At 43.3% G+C, this 24,069-nt stretch overlaps 1 protein-coding gene across 1 annotated transcript in view; it reads left to right on the top strand.

Moving 5' to 3' along the window:
* GAD2 (glutamate decarboxylase 2) overlaps positions 1-23,864 on the top strand; it is a 68,904-nt gene extending 45,040 nt beyond the window's left edge. Inside the window, exons 11-16 of the mRNA XM_077153490.1 lie at positions 3,370-3,434; positions 6,103-6,181; positions 10,547-10,696; positions 16,864-16,971; positions 17,306-17,395; positions 23,607-23,864. Of these exons, the coding sequence (XP_077009605.1) occupies positions 3,370-3,434; positions 6,103-6,181; positions 10,547-10,696; positions 16,864-16,971; positions 17,306-17,395; positions 23,607-23,780 (666 nt within the window). The 3' untranslated portion in view covers positions 23,781-23,864. The remainder of the gene's footprint in view (positions 1-3,369; positions 3,435-6,102; positions 6,182-10,546; positions 10,697-16,863; positions 16,972-17,305; positions 17,396-23,606) is intronic.
* The last annotated feature ends 205 nt before the right edge of the window (positions 23,865-24,069 follow it).

Here is a 24,069-nt window from a genome sequence, read left to right as displayed (position 1 = left end):
TCCTCTCTGTTGTAACTCCTTTGAAAGTTATCCAAAGGATCTTCTCCTTTGATTTTTCTCCCACTCTATAAGGATCCTTGGGCTATGTCCTTTCTAACTTTTTCATGTTGAAAAGGGGAGTCGATAATATAGAATAAGGGGATGAAAATAGCCAATATTCTTGGACAGGCTGGACTCTCTGGGCTTCAGGGTTTATTTAGCTAGGAACCCTCTGGAAGGAATGGGTTTCTAAATTTAGTGCATGAAACTTTTATTGAGGGTCAGTTAGAGCCCTAGGTGTTCTTTAGGGTTAATAGGCATGATGTGGGTTGCGATTTGGCAAACTGTGGAAATTAGCAGTATCAGATGAAGCTTTCCTAAGGGTAGCCTCCAGAATAGGCTTTGGACTCTTTTTGAACTCTCTTAGCCACTGATACCTTGTCTTGTTACCTTTCTTTTCCCGCTTTTGGTCCAGAAGGCATTATTGATCTAACAGTGCCAGGGCCAGGCTCATCCCTGGGAGCCATGTACCACGTTGACGGGAGACTTTCACTGCTGAATATCATGTCCCTGTAGTGGGGAGGGTCCCTGTAGTGGGGAAGGTAATGATTTTCCTTGCCAAGTTTGGCCGAGAGAGAGGAAGAGACCACATCTGAGCAACTAAAGAGGTTTCCTAGAAGCAACTCTTAGGTATAATTATAGGGAGACTTAGCTTCTTTGCTACAGAAATAAATTTAATAAGGGCAAGCCTCAAAATCAAGAGCTTGGCCTATTTTCTTCAGAGTTCCTAAAGAGAACACTAGGGGTTTTCCAGATAGGAAAGTTTAGCAGTTCCATATTTTTTTTGCCAGTTCCTCAAGAGACTCTATCAATACTTTTTAATTATCAGCCCACCATAGTCTGGGATGTCTATGGCTATTACATTAAGCTCTGCAGAATTACAAGGCCTCCCTCCTGTTCTGATCTCCATGTGTTTGGGTTGTTTAAATGAGCTATCAGGACAGGTTGGTTTAGAGTGTGTGTTACAGAAAATGTAGGTTCTAGACAAAGAAACCTCTGTGCCTTTTGTCTTATGAAGTAGGTGAAGCTCTAGAGTACATCAACTATCATCTTTTACCCTGCCTTCTGATTTACCTTAGCCCCAGCCAGATTGGCTCCATTTTTATCTATAATTGAAGCCTGATCTCTTTCTCAGTTACTTTAACTATTCTTGTATATAGCAATGCTGACTTTCAAAGCTACAGAGCTCCAGCTCTGAATCTTAGGAGTCAAAGTTTTCAAAGTATTCAGAATTACTCAAAATTCCAGGGAAATACCAACATTTACAGATATAGCTCTGTTTCAGAACCTAGAAATACACTTATAACTTTGGTTGATATAAGAGCTTACAATCTAGGCTCCAATTTTCTTATAAGTATTTTCTGCAAGCGACCATAGTATACTTGTTATTTTGTTTCTAGCTTATTTTGCTTGGAAAGACAAAGTAACAAACAACTCATACTACACAGCACTCTCAGGAAGCAGCCTGAGGCTAATTGTGCCTTTTTCCCCCAACATGATGATGTTCTTACATCCGTGATGAGAACCTGAGCTGGGCACTTAGTTCCCCATTCATCAAGCTAGAAGCATCCACGGGAGAATACAGCCCATACACACACATGCACATGCAGAGTTTGCTTTCCTACAAAAATGATCAAAAGGGTAAGAGAGAAAACCCAGAGGATAAAAACTCAATCTCAAGTCAGGTATCCATATATTTGGAGAGGAAAGAAGACTTGAAAACTTGATAGGAATTCTGGACCAAATTTCCAATTATTGATGAGCTTGATCAGCTAACAAACTAAATTTGAGATATTTTGACTCCAGGCCTAGTCACAATGAAAAGTAATGGAGCTGTGCCCCTCAAAACACTGTCAAATGAAAAAATAGGTCAATATTTAGAATGATGAGTTGAAGTTAAATCAGCATCACTCAAAGTGCAGTCCAAAGACCAGACACCATCTGCAGACTGTCAACGATCTGTGATGAGATAAGCAGCCTGTGCCAAATCATCACAGAGCATGGCTTTGGGCTCAGCTGGCATTTTTCTCACTGCAACACTTTCTCAATGATGGAAGCCATTGATTTACATTCTGGTGCTAGATCCTATGTTGTCACAGGCCAAATTAATTCCCCTTACCCTAGAGCAGAAAACTTCCACAGACTGAGCTAAGTAAATTTCCATTATTTTTGTTTTCCTGCATAGCAGTTACCCACCTTCTTTCCCTTTCCCGATTCATAGTGTGAATTGTTCATTTTACACATGAAGACATCGAGAGCCCAACAGGGCCTGGGCCTCAGAACCAGAGACCTTCCTAGCTGATTCAGGGAAATCATTATCTGATAACTTCAAAAAAGACTGTCTCTGAGTCCTGGGACAGCAGCTACTGTGATCTCTCTCCCAGGTGCTTTCTACTTAAATGAGAGCTGGGGATCTTTTAGCTAAGTGCTTTAGCTGTTGTTTGAAACATATCAAATTTATCACTTACTCTCATCAGTGTTCCTGTTTATGCATTCCATAATCATGCTAGAAAAAGTCTTAAAATATTGCACATTTTAAAAATTGGATACATTTTCAGTGCTAAAGAATTGAAATTACAAGAAAGATTTTACAAACACAACTATGCCTTACCTGTTTATATTTTTGTCTTTAAAAATACCCCAGGACAGTTTTCTCACACAGAGCAAAGAACGCTAACATTTTCAAAGTACTCTCCATCTTGACATGCTATTTTCAAAGGGGATTACTATACCAATTCCAATCTGCAAACCTGAGTACACATTTTTAAGGAACACATCCTCATTGCCTGGCTAATTGGCTGGTATGAATCATCTTCTTTTGATTTTTTGGACAGTGAAATCATCTTGTCCAAAAATTACCCATCAGTCAAATAGGGTTGTTAAGCTGCTTTCTCCCTTTGGAATCATCTGATTTCTCAAAAGAGTTTTCTTTGCAAGTTGGAAGTCGTGGCATGGTTCCCCAGCCCATCTTCTCTCCCTTAACTATGGAGACTTAGGATTTTTCATTCTGAGGAAGTGAGCTTTTAGCAGGACTAACGGTGGTGGTGGTGGAATGAGGGAAGCCTCTTTCTCTCTCTAAAACAATTAAGGTATAGTTGGGGCAGCTTGAGGAAATGAGCCTCTGAGTCAGCAGCTTCCATCCTTACACATGTGGGAGGAGCTGAAGCCTGTGGAGAGCCCTCCAATTTAGCGCCAGGAGCACTTCACCAATCTACTGAGTTGCCTGGGGTCAAGGAGATCGTTCTCACCCTACACAACACTTTCTGTTCTAGAAGACACCAAACCACAGACATCCAAGCAATGAAAAACTGCTACCCTTTTCTTTTCCAGGCAGCTTGGGGTGGTGGGTTGCTGATGTCCCGGAAACACAAGTGGAAGCTGAGTGGCGTGGAGAGGTACGCTCATTTTTCTTATGAATGATGTGAACTAAATATGAAAAGCATATTAATATCAATTTCCAGGGATGCTTGAAGCAGAGATGAGCAGCTCTCAGTGCAGTGCTTCTGTGCCTTACCTGGTGTCGTCATTATCCTCATGAATATTTGGTGTCAACAACCAACCAAAACAAACGAAACCTCATAAATCAGATCCCTTATCAGGTGACCCAGATAAAATGGCTCTCTAACATAGATTCCTAATGAGAGGCCCATGGTTCCTGTGACCTCTGAACCAACCACCAAAACTGTTTAAAACTTGCAGGCAGCCCAGATTTTTCTAGTGATGAGACCCAAAATATTCACATTCTGTAAATGGATAAGATCTGCTTCTTTGGGGAAGGCAATGGATAGTTTTCAAAGCAAATATGCTCCCTCCCCTCCCCTCATAAATTATCAGTTGGAAAGTCTGGGTTTAGGGTCAAATATGGCCACATACTTAGGCAGGTGTGCTAACACCCTCTCATGGCTTCGTTGCTGTAATCGCTTTTCTCTTGACACAGTTCTGGCCGAATCTGCAAAGTGCCTTTCATTCCAAGACCAAGCAATAGACTGTTAAGAAAAGCTGTGAAAAAATGGGTGGGCAACAGTGGCTCAGTGGCGGTGTTCTTGCCTGCCATGCTGGCTCAGTGGCAGAGTTCTTGCCTGCCATGCCAGAGACCCAGGTTCGATCCCTGGAGCCTGCCCATGCAAAAAAAAAAAAAAAGCTGCAAAACATAAAGGAGATTTGATTAGCATAAAACATTTTCAGGTCTGAATATTTTTAAAAGTGCAGAATGCAAACTCAGCCCTGGGGCTTTGGTTCTGGGCCCTTTGCAAAAGGAGCACACCCAGTTGCCAGATTTCCCATCATGAGCCCAAGCTATCCGAGGCTGCCAAAAGCCCACCCTGCCCTGCCAGGGCCAGTGCTGCCTAGGAAGCTTTCCCACTGGCTCTGCCCCAAAGCACTTGGCACAACAGCTGCTCCAGGCCCAGAAGAGGGGCTCATGAAGCTTGGGGGTGTCTGGAAGCACCGAGCAGCCAAGCCAGACTGAAGGTGCAGGCGTGCTCGCACCCAGGGGCGCCACAGGGCAGAAAGAGGCTCCTGGGGCGCAGTTAGGGCCCCCTGCCCAACTAGTGGAAGGAAGGCTGTGGAGGACTTGGGCTACCCCCGCAGCTGCCCAGGCTCTGATTGTAGGTGCCCCACTGAGTGTGGGGACAATGGGGGTTCTGGGAAGGCATGCCCCCAGAAGTTTAAGGAAGGGGCAATGATGCCAGTTAGGGAGAGACGATTTAAAAGGAGAAGCACTTGGAAAAGCACTCTCAGGCACGAGAACAAGAATGAAATTCAGGAGCTATTTGAGAGTGGTGGCCTGTACACAGTACATTCCCTTCTGAGTTTCCTTCTGGCTGGCCCACAAAATGAGTACCTTTCATTCTTCCCTTATGCTGCATGTGACTCCAAGTGCTAGAAGCCACAGTGCAGCTCCCACTCATCACTAAATTACCTTCCCTGAGTCCTGGAAAAACAAAGACTCACACGCTGCTGTACCAAAGACTATTATTTCAAAGCAAAGCTCGGATAGTGGCGCCCCTTCTTTCTGGCACCATATTGTTAATTCAGCCTACCAACTGGAATAGCCAAATACAAAGTCCCCTTAGCCACTCTCGTCCAGGAGTACACTCTTGCCGGCTCACTAGTCAAAGGCCGGCTTGCTTTGGTGAATGAGGTCGTAGGACCAATGGAAGCTCAGGGGACACCCTGTGCACCCACATGGTTTAGGTAGGAAACCTGCCCCACTCCGGGGTATCACGTTTTCCCAAGCATTACAAACCAAAGTTGAGACTCACTCTAAAAGTGCAGGAAATCCCGAGTCCATTCTTGTCCCCCAATTCAGAGGTTCACAGGCATCCCAGGGGATCCCCTGGCTGCTGTCCCGGGGACAAAATGGCACAAGGACACAGAGCTCTGCCCTGCGTCCCCTTTGAGAACCACACCAAGGGTCGGCTCAGACACTGACGCTCTACCCCGAATAAAATACACCAGCTGCTACTGCCACCGCCACCACCGCCACCGCCACCGCCAGTACTATCGCTGCTGCTGCCATCCATCTATCAGCTACCACCGCGGCGAAGACTCCCGCCATGGCCACCACCGTCACCACCACGTCCACTACTACAAATAATAACCATAATTAAAGGCACGGGGCTGCGGGTAGACAGGACACGTTTTAAACAGGAAGAGCAAAGCCGGCAGCGGAGGGCACCGACTCCTGGGGTCACGGGCCAGGGGTCACGGGCTCCCGGGGATCACGGGCTGCTGGAGGTCACGCGCCGCCGGAGGTCACGGGCTGCCGGGGATCACGGGCTGCGTGGGGTCACGGGCTGCCGGGGGTCACGGGCTGCTGGGTCTCAGGGACTCCCGGCCCCTCGTGCAGGCAGAAGGAGCCCCACAGGCGCACGGACCGCCGGGCCCTCGGCCTCACCCTCTGCCGCGTGGGGAAGGAGCCGCTGGCGCGCGGTGGGCGCAGCCCGGGCAGACGCGCGCGGTGCGGGCATCCGAGGGGCGGGACCCTACGGCCTGCGCAGGGGTTGGCTCCGGCCGCGGGCCCAGCCTCAGGCCGCTCCTGTGCTCCGGTTTTTATTTTAGGGCCAACTCGGTGACGTGGAATCCGCACAAGATGATGGGCGTCCCCCTGCAGTGCTCCGCCCTCCTGGTGAGAGAGGAGGTAGGTCCCCGCGGCCTGCGCGGGGCTTTCTCTCCCCGCAGCCGCCTCCGTCCACCCCGCGCGGCGGCCGGGCTCCCGGGGGGCGCCTCCCCCAAGCTCCGGGCGGGGGGTAGCGCTGGCGCCTGGGGGAGAAAAGGCGCAGGGGCCTCAGCTTCTAGGATGCAAACTTTGACCTAAGCTCCGTCCTTTCCATACCATACACCTTTCCCCAATTGTACCTGGGGCCCCTAATCCGAACACCCTCTTCTTTAGTCTCTCAAGAGATTAGATTTCACGTTTTCCCTTGGATGTGAGAAGGGATAGTTTTAACCAGAAGAAACAATATGCATGAACATAGGATCAGGGTTAGTGCTAGCGTTGAGATCAGGCATCTATGTGTATACGGCTGTGTGTGTATATTACATGTCCCATAATTTAATATTCAACACCATGGTCAGAATGGAAGGCATCTGGACAGCGAAGAGCAGAGTAAACAAGGACCACTTTCATCTCAAGATACTTCCATTACTAAGGCCTCAGGTCCCTCTCTCCTGCGTGTCCACTGTCACTCAGCACCCCCACATCTCCCTCTGTCACTCAGCAGCCCCGCATCTGCCTTCCCAGACCCCAGGTCTGAGGCATAGCTCCTCAGCCCTACACTTTTTAGTTTATAAGACCCAGATAAAGACCTTCAGTCTATCCCTGTTATCTCCTTAGAATTAATGGCACATGATAGAGATTTTTAAAGATTTATTTTAAGTACTTAACAAACTTTTTGCTTTTTTCCTAATTATAAAATCAACATGCTATTAATTTAGAAAATTTGGGCTGTTAAGATAAAAATAAATTTGAAGTCACCTAAAATCCTGTCACTTGGAAAGAAACATAATTACTGTTCTTAAATACTTTCTTCCGCAATTTTTCTAGAAATAAAGATATGTACTTAAACTAAAATTGCTGTCATATATACATGTTTATCCTTTTTTCATACTTAACATTTTATTGAATATGATCTTCCAAAATATGATGTTCAATGGCCTCATAATACTCTACCATATAATTTAATTAAGCATATCTGATAGGGTTAAAATATTAACCAGTATTTTATGAAGTGGCTTGATACTTCAACATTTATCTTTGATCACATTTCTGATTTTTTTCTTAAGGTAGATTCCTCAAAGTGAAATTTTTATTATTTGAAATAATAACAAATACTGTTGTTTCTATATTTCCTTAAATCTCCTATTGTCAAATGCAAATTTAAACCATGAGCCTTCTAAGTCTTCATTAAAGTAATTAATGAAAATATCAACATGGTCTAGAAGACAGAGACACCCCCTCCAAAGTGAGACAAATACATTGAAAAAATCCTTTCAGATTGGATCCCACCAGCTAAAATCCAGGTCAATATGTTACATTCTACCTCTCTCATGCGAAAGTGTCAGCTGCAGCACCTGAAAGAAGAAATGCTGTAAAGCTTTTGCTATTGAAATTTTAGCCAGATGTTTGATAATGGTTTCATGGTGTCCTGACAGAAGGGGAAATGCAGGCCAGGAGAAAATAGAGTTAAGCAAATTTGGAACTGATTAAATGATTAAGCATTGATTTGTGATTTGGTGTTATCCAGGATAAAGCCTAGTGGCTGGGTGCCTAACCCTGAGCCGTTTGAAATATTTGTCAATGGTTGGAGCAAAACCAGAGAAGCTTCTTAATGGCTCAGATGAGAGGAAGCTGCAAGATAGAGTAAATCTGTATAATGACAGAATCAGAATACAGAATGATTTTACAGGCTGGAACAGGGAGCCACACTCAGTGAGGATAATTATAAGGTCAAGCACTTATGTTCACAAATAGGATGGTGATATTTTGACTGGAAGCAGATGTGTTTTACATATGGCTAAATGGCTGCATTGTGAAGAAGGTAGAGGGTTTTAGATTGTCATCTGCCTGGTCAGCAATGAATCAAAAAGAAAAAAAAAATTCTAAAAAAGTTAGTGGGATAAAAGAATGAAGAATGAGGGAGGTGATGGTTTTCCACTGTCTTCTCCCTAGTTAAACCACAGCAGGAGTGGGTGACTCGGCTTCTGGAAGTTTTATATGGGACTCCATCGAGCTAGAGCTTCAAGACTGGAAAGCAGTTGGTAAAGATGTAAGAGGAGTGGTTGAAAGAACTGAGGATGTTTAATGTAGAAAACAGAGAAACTTAAAGGGCTAAAAGGAAGATAGTGGTTGGCATAACTTAAAGGATTTCCAAGTGGAAGAGGTTGTTTTCTGTCCTTGAGGTGTTGGGGGACGGAGGATCAGTGATACCTGGTGGTAGATTTGTTGGAAAAGCAGACTCCGCAGTGGTTTGAGTACGACTTGGGGTCAACATGAGGAATGTTTTCTTAAAACTGAGCTGTCCAATAGGGTAATGAATGCTTTATGTAGAAATAAACTCATCATCATCAGAGGTGAATAAATAGAGTTTGGACAACCACTCATTAGCAAGGGTATAGAAAGGACTCCTTCGCTGGGTGGGAATAGATTAATGAGCTCTAAGGATCATTCCACATCCGAGTTTATGAGGCTCTGACAGCATTTCTTTTACTGGCAGTCAAGGAAACGTGGTTCTGTAAGATTGTAATAAGTAATCTGTGATAAGAGAGATCAGAGTTCTTAAAAGCTTGTGAAATGTCGGATTAAAGAGTTAAAAACAAACTGCATTAGTTCAGGGCTTAGCAGAGCCTCTGATGTGCGGAAATGTATTACAAATATCTACTAAGACAACATTTATGATATAAAGCTTCCAAAATCAGTTTGACCCTGGATCCCTCTTTTTGCACAGCAACTATTGCCATGTTTAAAATAGTTTGGTACATGATGGTCTATAACTTTTCAGTGACTCAGAACCCAAGTATCGCCTTTCCAAGGCCCTCTGTATAAACCCATATTACCTTGACTTATGCTTTTGTCCCACAGTGATGATGCTGCTGACCAGCTCTTTAGAGGTCATGGGCTTGGAGCAGTTTTTCCTCTCCCAGTTGGAGCTGGTCTGGTCTAGCCACAAGTGCACTCTCTCTGTGCCCATGAAACAAAAGAGGAGCCCCTACTGCAATCTTCACATCTTCATCTTGGCCTTCAAGTGAATTTTCTTCTGTCAAATTCACTGTCTTCCTACATGCATTTCCCAAGACAAATACATTGTAGTTGTATTAGTCTCAAAAAATAACATAATGGATTCCAATGAACATGAAGCTTAAACTACAAACTTCTGTTTGGATATTGTTTTTAAAAGGTTTTTCACTTCTAACTTCAATTAAATGGTCACGTTTTTGTCTTTTCTTCTCTTGCCATGAGTCACTACGGAAACAAAAACCAAATGCCAAAGCCTTTGTAAAATCACAATTACACTGTAGATCATGAGGGAGTCAAAGGCTTCCTGTGGTTCCTGACAAATTGACAGCTGGTGGGGTTTCTGGGAGGAGACTGGTGGGCCGGTTTAGTCAGAAACCATGATTCATTTGTGTCTTTTGGAATGGTCCCGTTACACAGCCACGCAGCTTCCAGAGAAGGCTATGGTCCCGGAGCAAATCTGTGGCCATTGTTCCACTGCAGAACAGTGAAAATCTCCAGTCTGACGCCCACAATCGATTGAGTATAAAAATGCAGTGCTGACATTGATTGCATACCGAATATGGAATGTTCATATGTTAAGAATGTTCGTGTTTGTATGTTGTTTTGTTTTATCAATAAAAATTTTTTTTAAAACGCAGTGCTGAAGTTCTGACCACTCTTAAGAAAGGCACGTGGTATTTGAAAGGTTGGTTATTTAAATAATCTCAGAATAGCAGTGTCTTTACTCTCAAATTTCAGCCTCTATGAGTGACAGCAATGAACTGTCTTGTAAATAACGATTTCCAAAGAGAGCTCAAGCTCTGATAAAAGACTTGAACTAAATATGGACAAAACACTAGAACTGCGCTAATGGCGTTTTACAGAACCAAGGAATTTCCAAATTATTTTAATTATGACAAAACTAGAACATCACGACATCCTCCCAAAGAATAAGCATGATGTGACACTCTGCTTGGTTTTGATTGTTTTCTTTTGTTGTATTATAATCCCTTCTCTTGAAAGGGAGAGTAAACATATAAGTATACCCTTATTAATCTCTGGTGACATTTCTAACCCAGAGCCATTCATCCCACAAAGTTGACTTTTCGTAACAGTTTGTCTTGTTCAGATATTGGCCTCATATTTTTTCATTTGATTCTCACGGTTTTCTTTTTCCAAGATGCAAAATGTCTCTTCTTTTTCCCTTTATAATTTATACTGCAATGCAAATTAAATAGGATATTTGTTGAAGTCAATGGAGTTCCTGAAGTTTTCTCTTCTCTCTTTCAGGGACTGATGCAGAGTTGCAACCAGATGCATGCCTCCTACCTCTTTCAGCAAGACAAACACTATGACCTGTCCTATGACACTGGGGACAAGGCCTTACAGTGTGGGCGCCATGTGGATATCTTTAAATTATGGCTAATGTGGAAGGCAAAGGTGAGCACGTGTGGGTCAACTGAATGGTGACCAAAAGCAGAAATGGACGCAGTGATCTAGTACATCATGTTAAAACATTCATTTCCAAATTGAAAACAACTCCCCCTAGATTAACTTTCTTTAACCCTTTATTTAAATATCTACACTTTACATGGGCAAGCATGTAATAACCCCTCCCCTCTTTTTTGCCCTTTTAAGCCAAATTGCTTGTAATTCTCACTCATCTACAAAACAAATCCATTCTGCTTTTTGGGGCAGAACTCCTTGATTCTTAAGAGTTTGATTTTTTCTTATTGTTTTCTGTTTTATTTTGTTTTTCTAGTCCCCTGACTCGTGGTTTTTACCTAATGATTGATCACTTGGATAGGTTAATGCAAATCTGTAGATTATATGCTTGGAGAACAGAGAGAATAAACAAGGAACCCCCATTAGAGCTCATGTTTAACATTTCAAGGGTAACCTATAGTTACAAGACTTTTAAAAGACCCAAAACTCTGAAGCACCTCATCACCTCCTTTTGTGTATTTCCTCTGTTTATTCAGAATTTAACTGTAGGTGATCATTGCCCTCTTTGAAATGGAAACTCTGTAAGGAGTGGTATGCAGCTCTGACTGGACCTAACTGTACCCTTCAAAAAGTGCAAAGATTATGTTTACATGTAAGCAAGCAGGCTAGAAAGGCCAAAGATATTTTTTTCTTAAATTTTGGCCAGGCTTATGATTTAAATGTCACAACTCAGTGACCACCTGCCTAGTTCATCTCTCCCCACAGGAGGTGATGGCCAGAGCCAGCTGTATAGCTGTGAAAAAGAAAGGCAGTGGAGGTAGTAGGTGAGGGAAAGCTGGCATGGGAAAACAAGGAAGGGAGGCAGTTGTGCTGAGTGCTGCATGTTGGGAGAGGGCCTATACACTGAGCTCTACGCTTTCTGAGTAGCCAACACAAGAAGGTGGCAGGCTCTGTCCCGTAGGAACAAGCGAATAACTTGGCCTGCAGGTATGAGACATGCCGGTGCTGGGATGGCAGTGTGAGTTCTTTCTCAGACCTGGGTGAAGAGTCACGTCCACAATGAAGAAATCTGTGCACGCTGTTGGCTGTAAGGGTTCTCAAAGTGCACTGCCTTGTCGAGGCATTTTAGAGAGGGGTAGCCAGCAGGAGAAAGGGGACTTGGAAAAGGAGCAATGTGATCCGTAAGCATTGGGTGGAATCTTCTTTAATCCCAGTCTGGAAAAAGAGTCAGTTTAAATGAAAAGATGGTCTGCCTTCAAGCAGTAGTAACCCTTAGGTGGCTTCCAGGCGTGGATGGACTGCAGATCCTTCAGGCCACCATCCCTGATAGCACTGGCCCCTGCTGGGTTTCCTCTAAATGCTGCAGTGTAAGGTTGTAACCTCCAGGGCAGCTGGGAAGAGCTGGGCAGAGAGCTGACTTCTGCTTTTGAAAGTTGAGATCTTGTCAAGGACACGTGCCCCTAAGACCAGACACATTATTTTGTAAGCAATGATATTTTCATTGGGAGTAAAAAAAAAAAAACAAATCAAGAATATAAATTAATGATGTACTCCCAAGCCATTTTAAAATGAGGAAGGTTTTCATTTTTTTTTTTTTTATTAACTTGTTTATGGAATTCGGGTTGTTTCCATTTTGGGGCTATAGCAAGTAAAGCCTCAATGAATGTGTGTATACAAGTTTGTGTGCAGACATCTGCTTTCATTTCTCTTGGGTAAATACCTAGGAGTAGAAGGCTGGGTCTGTTTAACTTTGTAACAGGTTTTCATTTTGTTGGTAGATGGGGGCTAGAAAATGATAAACATAAATATCAAGTAGTAGCCAGAGGAAAGCTTGACCTCTAAACAGGGTGCAAGTTCCCCCTTCCTTCCATGGTTCCTTTAAGAGCCATTCTTTTCATCTCTTTTCCCTGTGGTGATTCTATTAAGATGATCTTTAACTATATTGACACAAAAATGTTTCTTTCCTGGTTTACCAATTCCTGCCGCAGCTCCCTCTTGAGCCTGGCGCGGCCCGTTAGTTCTTAGAGAAATGACTCTGGGGACGTCAGGTGGGCATTAAACAGCAGGACCAGATGAAGCCTGAAATAAGCACAAAGGATCTGGTTTTTAAAGTGCTAAAGTCAAGGCACCAGAAGAGGAGAAGAAAAGAGAAAAATAGACATCACAAGGGCTTATGGACACATATTTTTCTGAAATTCTTTATGTCAAAAAAAAGGATCCAGGCATCTAAATTATAGGCATTTCCTTTTGGTCTTCAACCTAAAGCTGCTTTATTTGCAAAATGGAATAAGAGTAACTATTAAAGCAACAATCTCAGTCTGGGGCAGAGGTGAGGAAATCACACTCTCACTTCTAAACTCCATAGTAATGTTGGCAGGGGACAGGGTCAGAGAAGTCATCATTTCCCCACAGAGGAGAGCACCAAAGGCTTGGACCCTGTCCCATCTTGCATCCAACAGGAATTTGGAAACCCTCTGGAAAAGAATAGTGACAACAAGGAGGGGGAGGGTGGCATTCATTGAGTAAACTATCTGTTATCAAATGTACCTGGAGAATGCAGTGTTAAAATTCATCCACCTTTTCTCCTTAGTGAGATAAGCCGTGTGAAAAGCAGTCTCCTAAGTATACGTCACTGCTCTTCAGCAACCCTGTTAATGACTGGTAACGTCAAGTGCCCCAGTGTCAGCCACCGTACTAGGTTCAGGATAACTTGATTAGGGCAAAAGGGCACAAAAAGTGAGCCCACGGATGTGGGAGGCGATGAAATGTGTAAGCCTGCCATCAGCAAGACGCGGCCTGCCCACAACCCTGCTCTTACTTAGTCACCCTTCATCTTGTCTATTTTATTGGAGAATCTTAGGACTCAACGGGTATTTCCCACGTGGCTAGATTTCTGCAGTGTCTATAACTCAGCGATAGGCAAAAAACAAATTTAATATGAGTCCCCTTTTTCTTGGCTTGGTGTGTAACTCCCTAGGTGCTGCTGCAAAGCTGTGTGCCTCTGGGGTTATGCAGAGCACAGCTGCAGAGTAAAGATGTTCATTTTCTCTCTAAGATATTAATTTACTTTACTAAATAGTTACGGAACATCTGTTATTATGCCTAACGCAGAATAGGAGGAGGCTATACTCTTATGGACAGGATAAGGCACAAGTACAGATGACCATCGCATAAGACAGAATATAGAAGGTCATAAATGATGCACCTTGAGAATTTAAAGGATGGAAAGCTCATCCCTGATTGAGAAGCAGAAATGACTTATCAAAGGATGACATTTGAGATGGACCTTGAGCAGAATAGTTAGACTAATAGATAGGGTCTTAACCAGGGGAGATGGGAGAAGGACGTTCCAGGAAGAAGGCATGGCAGAGCTAAGGGCATCGTGTGGGATTTGAACCTAACTTGGCGGAAGGACAACTGGGGAGATGTGGTCCATTGAGAAAGCCCCAACTAGGGAGACTGTGTCAAAAATAGAGATAGTAGCAAGGGATTCAGGAGTTATTTCAGAAGCAGCACTACAGGGCCTCGAAGTGTTGCCAGGAGCCTTTTAAGAAGCAGAGAAGAATCATGACCAGCACTCAGGAAGTGTCAGGATCAGAGCAGCCTCTGAGAAGTTGGGAGACAGTGAGCCCACGGAAGAAGAGCTCATAGAGCCTTGCGCACTTGCCTGAAATTCTGCTCCAAGAGTCAGCAGTGGGGCCCGAGAATCTACTTTTTAGACACAATTAATCTAGTTCTGAAACAGATGCTTCCCCAGGACTTTGTAAAAATCCTGCCCCAGGGCTCAGCAGTTATGCTTTCATTCATTCATTCATTCCACAGACACACACTGAGCACCGAAAAATGTACCTGGTTCTTCTCTGGGTGTAGTGAACAAGGGGAACAAAAATCTGAGCCCCCGTGGCATGTGGGAGAGCCACAAGGGGGTAAGGAGCCCTGTTTCCCCAGCGGCTCCCGCGGCTCATGCTGGAGCCGGGTGTCCAGCCTGCCACTTAGGAGACCCCATCTCAGCCTTGAGCCTTCTTCACAGTGATTTAGGTCAGGGTAATGTGATTTTGACAAAGTTTTGAATGCATCTTTGTCAGTTTTTAAATAAGAGCTGGGTGGCATATAATAGCTAATAAATATTTGATGAACATCTACATTTTTCAGACTCCCCTAAAAGCCTTGAAATTTATTTGTAATTCCCATAAATATCCCACAGGAAAAGGAGTGGCCCCAGGTTCCCCAGGGCACACTAGAGTTTCTATGTGAGGTCTCATGTACCTCTGTAACCCAGCCAGAGGGGCAGTGGGTCTGCTCTTGGTCACACCTACAGTGCAGTCCTAGCCTGGGGCAGGCCAGGGGACACCCACTCAGGTTTCTGGTCACCCAGCTGCCTTGGCAATACAATCAGGTGCTTTTTGGAGCATCTATTTACCAACCTCTTCCCTATGCAGGGAATCAGGCCTCTGTCCTCATCTCCTTGTGGCCAGATCAGCCAAGGCCAGAGGGCTGGAGTGACTGAGTCCCTCTGGCCCTGGCTTATACCTGCGACCCCGACTCCAGACTGATGATGATGATGAGGTTGTGACAATAAATTAAATCCATGAAATGAAAGGCATGAGTGCATGCAAAGTTAATTTGGCAGCATTGTCAAGATTACCATGGTTTGTTTTTGCTCCTTTTTAAAAATATTTTTTCCTTTTTTTATATTTTCAATATTGTAACTTTTTTGTCTGTTCAGGAGAATTGCAAGAAAAACAAATACTTTTAATAACACATATGCACTGAAAAGCTGTACTAATATAGGATTGTTTTTTATGAATTATATAGAGGATAAAGACTCATACCATTTCCAGGATCCAAAGGTCCAAAGGATCTGGTTTGGAAAACAGTTAGCTTCCCTCCTTCACTCTACCTGGAGTCCATCCCACGTGGACCCTACCTGCCAGGTCTGTCCAAACCAATCCTCATTTCCTTACACCCACAGACCCATTGAACATTGAGGTGGGTACTGAGTATCCAGGCATCAGCCCGAGCCTATCCTTGGAGTCACTGAGAACCAAACAGCCTCCTTGAGCCAATCACCTGGGCCAGCGAGCTTTAAAGAAAACAATTTCTGAACCCATCAGATTTTTAAAAAGCATCTTGCTTGTAAATATGGGTGAGAAGTTAAAAGTCACTGGTTCAGTCCTGCTGTAGCTAAGATGATGAATCCTTGCGTAAACAATAGAGCAGACCTGTTTTACCTCCATTGCGGTTTGCTAAGGAAACCCTCAGGTCTCCAGGTTGGATTAGTCCATAGGCCAGTGTGAAGTGCTCCTGGAATGAGTGTGAGCTGTTTCTCTAACCCTTCCATTAGTGCTTCATCAATGCTGAAGGAAAGAGCAGGAAAGCCATTTCGAAGAGTAGCTCCCTCGTGTGTACTGATGGCAGTTACACAGCTCCAGTCCAAGGCTTTTCTGTTGTTGTTCGTAAGTCCAGACCCTGGGCATCCAGAGTTAGAAACCAAAAACCTCTTTGATAATGTTCACTCATTACAGACATGTGAGTCATTTATCCAGAAAGGAGAAACCTAAGGAGCTTGGCAGAATGACAGGCTAATGTAAAAAAAAGACCTTAGCACACTTCCTAAGAATTATTCATTTATTCATTCTGCAAATACTCACTGAGTGTCCACTCTGTTCCATAACAGGGATGCATTGGTAAACAGAGCTACGGGTCTAGGGTAGAATATGACCAGAGCTAGGGGTCTGGGGTGGAGAATGAGCATGACAGGTGGCAGCAGGTCTCTGAAGATGGCCCTTCTCAGCAGGCAGAGAGCAGCCCTGCTGCCTGCTGTTCACAGCCTCCAGGATTGCTCCTAGGAAAGGCGGAGGCAAATTTTCCCCTTGAGCAATCAGAGCAATTGCCTTGGAAATGGAGGGTGTGGAAGAAAAGGTGCAGCTAAGCAGAATAGTAAGGAAATAAAAGGAAATAGGAGTACCTGAGGTAGCGAGCATTAAAGGGGAAAATTAGGTGGAAAAGCCTCTAGAAACACTGGCTTTAGCAGAGAAAGGGCCAGCGCAGAGCTGAGACAAAGTGGTAGAATGACTGCTGGTCCCAGAGGCGTGCTTTCATCCTGCCCTGCCTGCCCCTTTCTCAGCCTACCTGACAAGCTTTGTTCTTCTCTTTCCTAGGGGACTACTGGGTTTGAAGCACAGATTGATAAGTGTTTGGAGCTGGCAGAGTATTTGTACAACATCATAAAAAACCGAGAGGGATATGAAATGGTGTTTGATGGAAAGGTATGTGCTCTGACTTCTACCGTCCCCAAGAGTTTGGACAATATCAGTTCTTATCATCGATTTTTTTTTTGTAGATGTAAATGATGTACCTTCCAGGTAAGTGGGGCAAATACAAAAGGGAAGTGATATGATGAAGGATTGCTTTTCAGAGCTGAAGCAAAATCAAATGCAGAAACGATGATATAATGTGAAAATCAGATGCTCCAAAGACAATTACAGATTTCAAAGTATGAATTGCATTGTGAATCTGCCAAGTAAATAGATTTCAGATGCCCTTGGGATTTTCAAAATTTTCAGCCTGGGTTGCTTGTGAATCTTACTTTCCCCTCTGTAGCCCCAGCACACTAATGTCTGCTTCTGGTATGTGCCTCCGAGTTTGCGGACCCTGGAAGACAATGAAGAAAGAATGAATCGCCTGTCAAAGGTAAGCGACCCGAGACCCCTTTGATCTGTCCAGTGGTGTGTCTGTTGGCCTTTCCTATGATATGGCCTATGGATAAAAACCGGTATCAGTAGAAAAGCCCCTTCCCTTCAATGGGCTTTGGCAATGCTGGGACGTACAGGGCCGGTATATGGGGACTTATAACAGCTCCATTTGCTCCTCCGCTTTCTGCAGGTAAGTTGATGATGCCTTAAAATTAGTAACCACGTGATAACTTTTCCTGACATCACAGAGCAGCAACAACAATTGCTGCAGTTATTCTACCAAGAAAAGCTGGTGCTCAGTCACAAGCACAGAAGAGAGTAATGGAGGCTTCAGGCACAGGAAGCAGGTTTCTAGTCAGGAAACAGAGCTGCTGCAGACCCTGTTGTGAAGCCACAGTCAAGGCTACTCAGGGGGCTCTTTAGAGCTGTGGGGGCCCAGAAGGTAACAGGGCAAGGAGCAGTAATAGCAGCCACCACCTATGGGGCAGAGGTGGTGTCCTCAGCTCCCTGTTATGGAGCTTAGGTCGCTAACCTCTCCTTGCAGCCTGATGGGGGAAGCACTATTTCCCCATTCTGCAGATGGGGAAAATAAGGCACAGGGAGAAAAAACCAAGAATAGACTGGGAGGGAGATCAAGGCAGGAACCATCCCACTGTCAGAACGGTAGAAGCAGGAAACTAGGGATGATTCCTGAATATTTGGACTCAAGGTTCTGTGTTGGTTTTTTATTTTTTTCATTTACTGTAAAGCAAGGCGCCCCTCTGCCAGTCAGTGCCAGAAAACTTAGCCATTTCCCCACTTTTAAGGATCCTGAGCTTCCTTCCAGTACACTTTATTTTCTTCTGTGCCAGACAGAGAACAGTGCCTGGCTCATAGCAGGAGGGTTTTGTGTGGCTCTAGAACCTTCAGGAAAGGCCATCGGTGTTAACGCCTGACCTGGCAAAACCCAGGATCCAGCCCCTCATCAGAGGAGAGACACACGTGGCTGAGGTCTTTAAATCAAGACTTATATTTAGCGCAGAAGTTTGCAACCCTCACCACACGTTAGAATCATCTCTGAGTTTTATAAAAAATACTAGTGACCAGAACTTAACTCCAGAGAATTTAGTTTGTTTGGCTTGGCATGGGCCTGGGGATTTTTCTAAAAGTCCTCCAGATGATTCCAGAGCCCAGCCAAGTTTGAGGACCACTGGTCTAGAGGAACAAATGGAAGGAAACGGGGATCCATGGATACAGTTGTTTGTGGCATTTGAGAATTGAGTGAAGGTGGTTCATTCCAGAAAATCAAGCCCAAAAGGTGGGAGGGAGTGAGGAAGAGGAACAGTGCAAGGAACATAACAGATACAGGCGAAAAAGAGGGAGAGAGGGAAAAAAAAGGATTGGCTATCATTTGAGAGGTAAAGAATTCATATTTCTCCTGGAAATTTTAGTTGGGTAAATTATCTTAACAATGACTATTTTTATTTACTAAGCTAATTAGAAATTAGATGTTTCCATTTTTAAAGTGTTTTACTGCTTTAGTGAACCCAGTGACCAGATGGAGAATACACTGAGTGGTTTCTCTTTCATTTGTTGAATCAGTTTTTTAATTGCTATGCTGAAGGTTGGTACAAGATGGGACTACAAAACCGAATGGATTTTTTTTGTAATTTTCTAAGCAGATGTCAACTTCCCATGTCCCCCTTAAAATACAGCCCTCTCCAATTGCTTCTTAGGTTTTAACACATATAACCTGAGATGGGGATGTAGGTTATTTCCTGGGGATAGCAATTAAAATATTAGTAAAATATTAGTTTTTAGACTGTTGATATAGTAAAACCCACTAATGTACAATTTCCAGTGACCAGTAAAATCATCACAGAAACACATGTGCACACACACAAACTTAGAAGAAAAAGAACTGGAGCAAAATAAATCATCTGTACTTAGTAATAGCCACATGTGGCTGCTTAAATTTAATTAAACTAAAAATTTAGTTCTTTGTATTTCAGGTGCTCAGAAGCCACTTGTGGCTCTTGGCGCAGGTGTCGGACAGTGCAGATATAGAACATTTCCAGTGTCTCATGAAATTCTGTTGGACAGCATTGACATTGATTCAAAATGGAATAAAAGACATAAAGTTTTCTGTGCAGGGTATGGAAAACAAGAGAACATAGTTAAATTCTGGGCCTGGCAGAGCAGAAGAGTTTCTTTTTGTATCTTCTTGCCTGGCACATATTTTAGCACACGCTAGATTCTCAAACAATGCTTGTTGAGTCAGTGTATCTTTTGCATATTCCAGAATAGAGAAGAGAACAGCATTTAGGAACCTACTAGCCGGCCTTAGGCTTTTCCCCGCAGTGCACTGGCTGAGAGACCAATATCCAGATAACATGGTTTTTATTAAAGCAGACATGGTCACATCTTCATGAGGGTGGTGAAGACAGGAATCCCTTTGGTGAGTTTCCTGGTGCCCAGTCAGGTCTGAGTGTGCAGGTGGCGCCTCGGCACTGAGACAAAGTCAATGAATGAGGCGTGTGATCCTGGTGGGCCTGGCCACGTGCAAACCCCTGGGACACGGGAAGGGACAGCAAGTGGGCTCCATGCAAAAGCTGCTCAGGTCAGAGTCAACAGGCAGGTGCGTCTGTTGCCTTTTGTGTTTCTGCATCTTCACCATCTTCTTTGTTCTTACTCTTCATTGTACTCGGTGGTCATTATCTGCAACTCTTCCGTCAGCTTTCGTAGTATGGTACTGACTTTCAAAGGGTCAACAATGGATTTAAACATAAATTGGGAAGGGTATAGTTGGGCCTCGTATTTAAGATGACTCTTTTAAAGTCTATGCTGCTTGGTATAATGGGAAATTTAATTGGTACAATTTTAGCATTTAAAGTGTTTTATTTATGGTTATTCTTCTGTTCTGTTTTTCAAAAATTTCTCTCGGTCTTCAGAGATTTAAAAGCAAAAAGTGTTTCTAATATATAGTGGAAGTATACAGCCCTGTGATATCTTGTAAGGTTATTTCATGCTTTACCAGTTTTAACCTGAACCCTCTTTGGGGGAAATAAATGTGGATTCAGGTTATGGAAAATTTCCCTGGTTCTTATTTTTGAAAGGATTGAGAAAGCTAATGGCACAAGGGAGAAAACAATACCCTAAGACTGGTAAAATAGAGTCTTAGCTTGCCAGAGCTGCTGTGACAAATACCACACAATGGGTTTGCTTAAAGAACAGGAATTTCTCATTTTACGGGTTTGGAGGCTAGACGTTCAACATCAAGGTATCTGCAGGGGTTGGTTTCTTCCAGAGTCCATTAGTGATGAAGGATTTGGCAATTTGTGATGAAGGATTTGGCAATTTCTATCTCCTTGTATCTGTTCTCTGGTTTCTGCTGACTTCTGGTTTCTGCTCCTATTTCCAATTTCCTTTGCTTATAAGGACTTGAGCCATATTGGATTAAGGCCCACCCTTATTCAATTTGGCCTCATCTAAATAGAATCTTCAAAGATCCTCTTTACAAATGACTCACAGCTTAATGTTAATGTCTTTAAAGTTCCTATTTAAAGTGGGTTCACATCCCGGGACTTGAGTATGGCTTCCTGGGGGATCCAATCCAATCCCAGCAGGCAGCCCCTCTGGACTCTTGTTGATTAGGCCTCTAGTGAATTCTTCAACATGCAGACCTCCCTTTTCCAACCGACTTTCTTTATTCGGTAAAACCAAGAATGTGACCAAAAGCGTCTAGAAGCAAGTAAAACTTTTATGTATTCATACAGCTAGTCCTATTTTCCTTCTTAACTTGCAATTAGTGATTATGTAATTAAGTAGACATTCCATGTTCTTGCTCATTTTAGTTCTTTGGCATTTTCTGGACACAAGCAAAAGTCAGAGTATTTAGACAGCTGTGATTTTTGCCAACTCAGCTAATTTAAGGATTGGAGGGAATTCAGTATCACTTCATGCCAAAATCTGTTTGGGATGATAGCTAATAAAATTAACCTTTTGCCTTTTGCTTAGATTTATCTGAAAGGTTAGGGATTATTGTCCCCCAATAATTAGTGCCATTCCTATGTGGTTTGCTTGGATTTCCCATGATAACTAAATCAGAGTTAATTCACTGAGTAATGCATTTTTACTACTTTACCAGTTCTAAAGAGCCATGATTTATTGCACAAACAAAGCCAATAGTTATGAGTCATGTCGCTTTTTTCTTAAATTCCTGCAGTCACCTTTTTTATTTAAAATGTCTTCCCAAGACAGTGTGGACTTGCCTCGCCTCACAGTGCAAAAGGATACATCTCATATCCTTAGGCTAGAATGTTCTAGCAGATCCACTTACAGAACTTAATCCCAGACTTTAGAAATTTAAAGTTTTTAAATATTTATTCTCCGAGAGAGCCTTATGCTCTGAAGACACCCTTAAATCTTTGAGTGAAAAAATAATCAGCCAAAAGAAACATTCCTCTTTCCATCATCTCCCCTGTAAAGTAAGGAAGGGCCTGGAAGGGATATAAGAACTTGTCTGGACTGAGAAAATCTCAGGGCTGGAGTCATCACCCCGCACGCCTCTGCTTGTAGATGAGGAAAGAGGTCCAGAACCGGGAGTGTCTGGCGATGTGATTTGAAGCCTGCCCGCTGGTAATTCACCTGTGATTGCGAGTGATGCAGAGCCTGGCTGATTACCTGCTCTGAATATGAAAGTTGTGAAGATGAAAACTCCCTTGTAAACCAGAGGTTATCTAAGAACTGATATTCGGAAGTCATGCGTCCCTAGAAGCATTCCATTTGTTTCTCCTTATCCTTCATTTAAGATGGATTAAACTGTGATGAAAAGTCCCGATCCCTGTTTTGGATTGATTTACTGACTGTATGTACATATAGCACAAGTCTGACGCATCTCTGATGGCTACCGTTTCTGGGTTAGGTATTTGCAGCGATGAACTTAAAAGAGGAGGCATGTTATTTTTACAGACTGCAGTGGTAACTAAATGTGGGCTCATAGGTATGGACCTAAGTTGATTGAATGCGACTTCATAGACACTACTTTTTAGAGTTACTGTGGACTCCTGAAGCCTTCGGGGGGCACCCAGTGAGGTGAAGAAGTAAAAGGCACTGTGCCTCTTAGCTTGCAGTTGATGTAAGAGAGAAAAAAAGTGTATTTTCTCAGTAGAAAATTAGAATGTAGTCAGAATCTAGGGGTAAGGATCGTATATTTAAAACTGAAAAGAAGAGGATACAGAGGTACTGGAGAAATCAGAGCAAGCTCATCCAGTTTGTACAATGTGGTAGAGCCTTGTAGTGTGTTCAGGATGTGAGCTGGAAAGATTAAGGAATTCTAAGCAAAGTGACCTCTATAGGACTGATGGCAAGTGCAAAGGGATAAATATTCATATGGTACTTTCAGGAACTATTAATAAATGGGTCTCTTCAGAGCCAAAGATTCACACTGGTGAGCAGGGGAAGATAAAGTCCTCAGAGCCAAGGAATTTGAACTTAATTTCACAAACAATAAATAATGCCTGGAGCTGTAATCATTAGTCTGGCATAAAAGTGGTAAAGCCATTTATCTGTGTAACATGTCTTTGTGTTAAAAATTCTATGTGGGTTCAGTTTTTTATCCCAGCTGATTATTTATCATTATTCAGGAATTATCTTTCCAAATATCTTATAAACTGAGGGAATGCAAAAGGAGGAAAAAAAAGAAAAGCTTTTGGGTTTCAAGAAAGTTGCCATATGTCTGCTTATCTTCCTACATCATTGATTTTAAGCCTTACCTCTTGGTAACAATTCTGTGAACTCTATTTTATTCCCAGTGTTTTCACATTGACCAGATCATTGTGACGTTTGGGGGTGGAAGGGGGCTCTACCAAATGTTGTATTGCTAAACTATTTTGCCTTGGAATCAATGCGAGATTCTTCCTGTGCTCCCAAAACACCAACGAGAAAGGAAAGGGATGAGCCGGCAAGCCTCTAGTCAGGTGTGCGTCCTGACATCCCACCACTTATTCTTCCCATCACCTTCAGGGTCTTGAATATATTAAGTTGGTCTCCCTCCCCCCATTGTCCCCCCCCCATCCCAAGAGACCTTGGAGGCAATTCCTCCAAGGGACGGCAAATATGGTTCTGACTACTTTGTTCAAAGCTACAAAGGCCCTTTGCTATTGGGTGGTTTGACGAAGGGAGAGTCCCCGGGACAAGTGGTCACCGTGTTGATCTGGTCACTCTGACAGGTGGCTCCAGTGATCAAGGCCCGGATGATGGAGCACGGGACCACGATGGTCAGCTACCAGCCCCTGGGAGAGAAGGTCAATTTCTTCCGCATGGTCATCTCAAACCCCGCAGCGACTCATGGAGACATCGACTTCCTGATCGAAGAAATAGAACGCCTCGGACAAGATTTATAATAACCCAACTCAGCCGATTCAGTTCTCTAAGTAGACAATTAAGTTGTCACAAACTGTGCGAATGTATTTGTAGCTTGTTCCAAAGTGAGTCTATTTCTATATTGTGATGTCAGAGTAGAGTACAGTTTAAAAATCAAAAAACATTGCTCCTTTTAAAAGTCCTTTCTAAAGTTTAAAATAGCTCTCTAATAATTAGTGACAAAAGGCTGCATTCTAATCAATAAGGAAGAGCTTAAAATTGTTATAAATATTTCCCTCACTTTTAATATAGTGTACAAATCAAACTTTA

Source organism: Tamandua tetradactyla, chromosome 1, assembly GCF_023851605.1.
Source record: "Tamandua tetradactyla isolate mTamTet1 chromosome 1, mTamTet1.pri, whole genome shotgun sequence".
NCBI classification, from domain to species: Eukaryota; Metazoa; Chordata; class Mammalia; order Pilosa; family Myrmecophagidae; genus Tamandua; species Tamandua tetradactyla.
The sequence above is the reverse complement of the archived record's forward strand: the minus strand, read 5'-3'. Positions and strand labels throughout refer to the sequence as shown.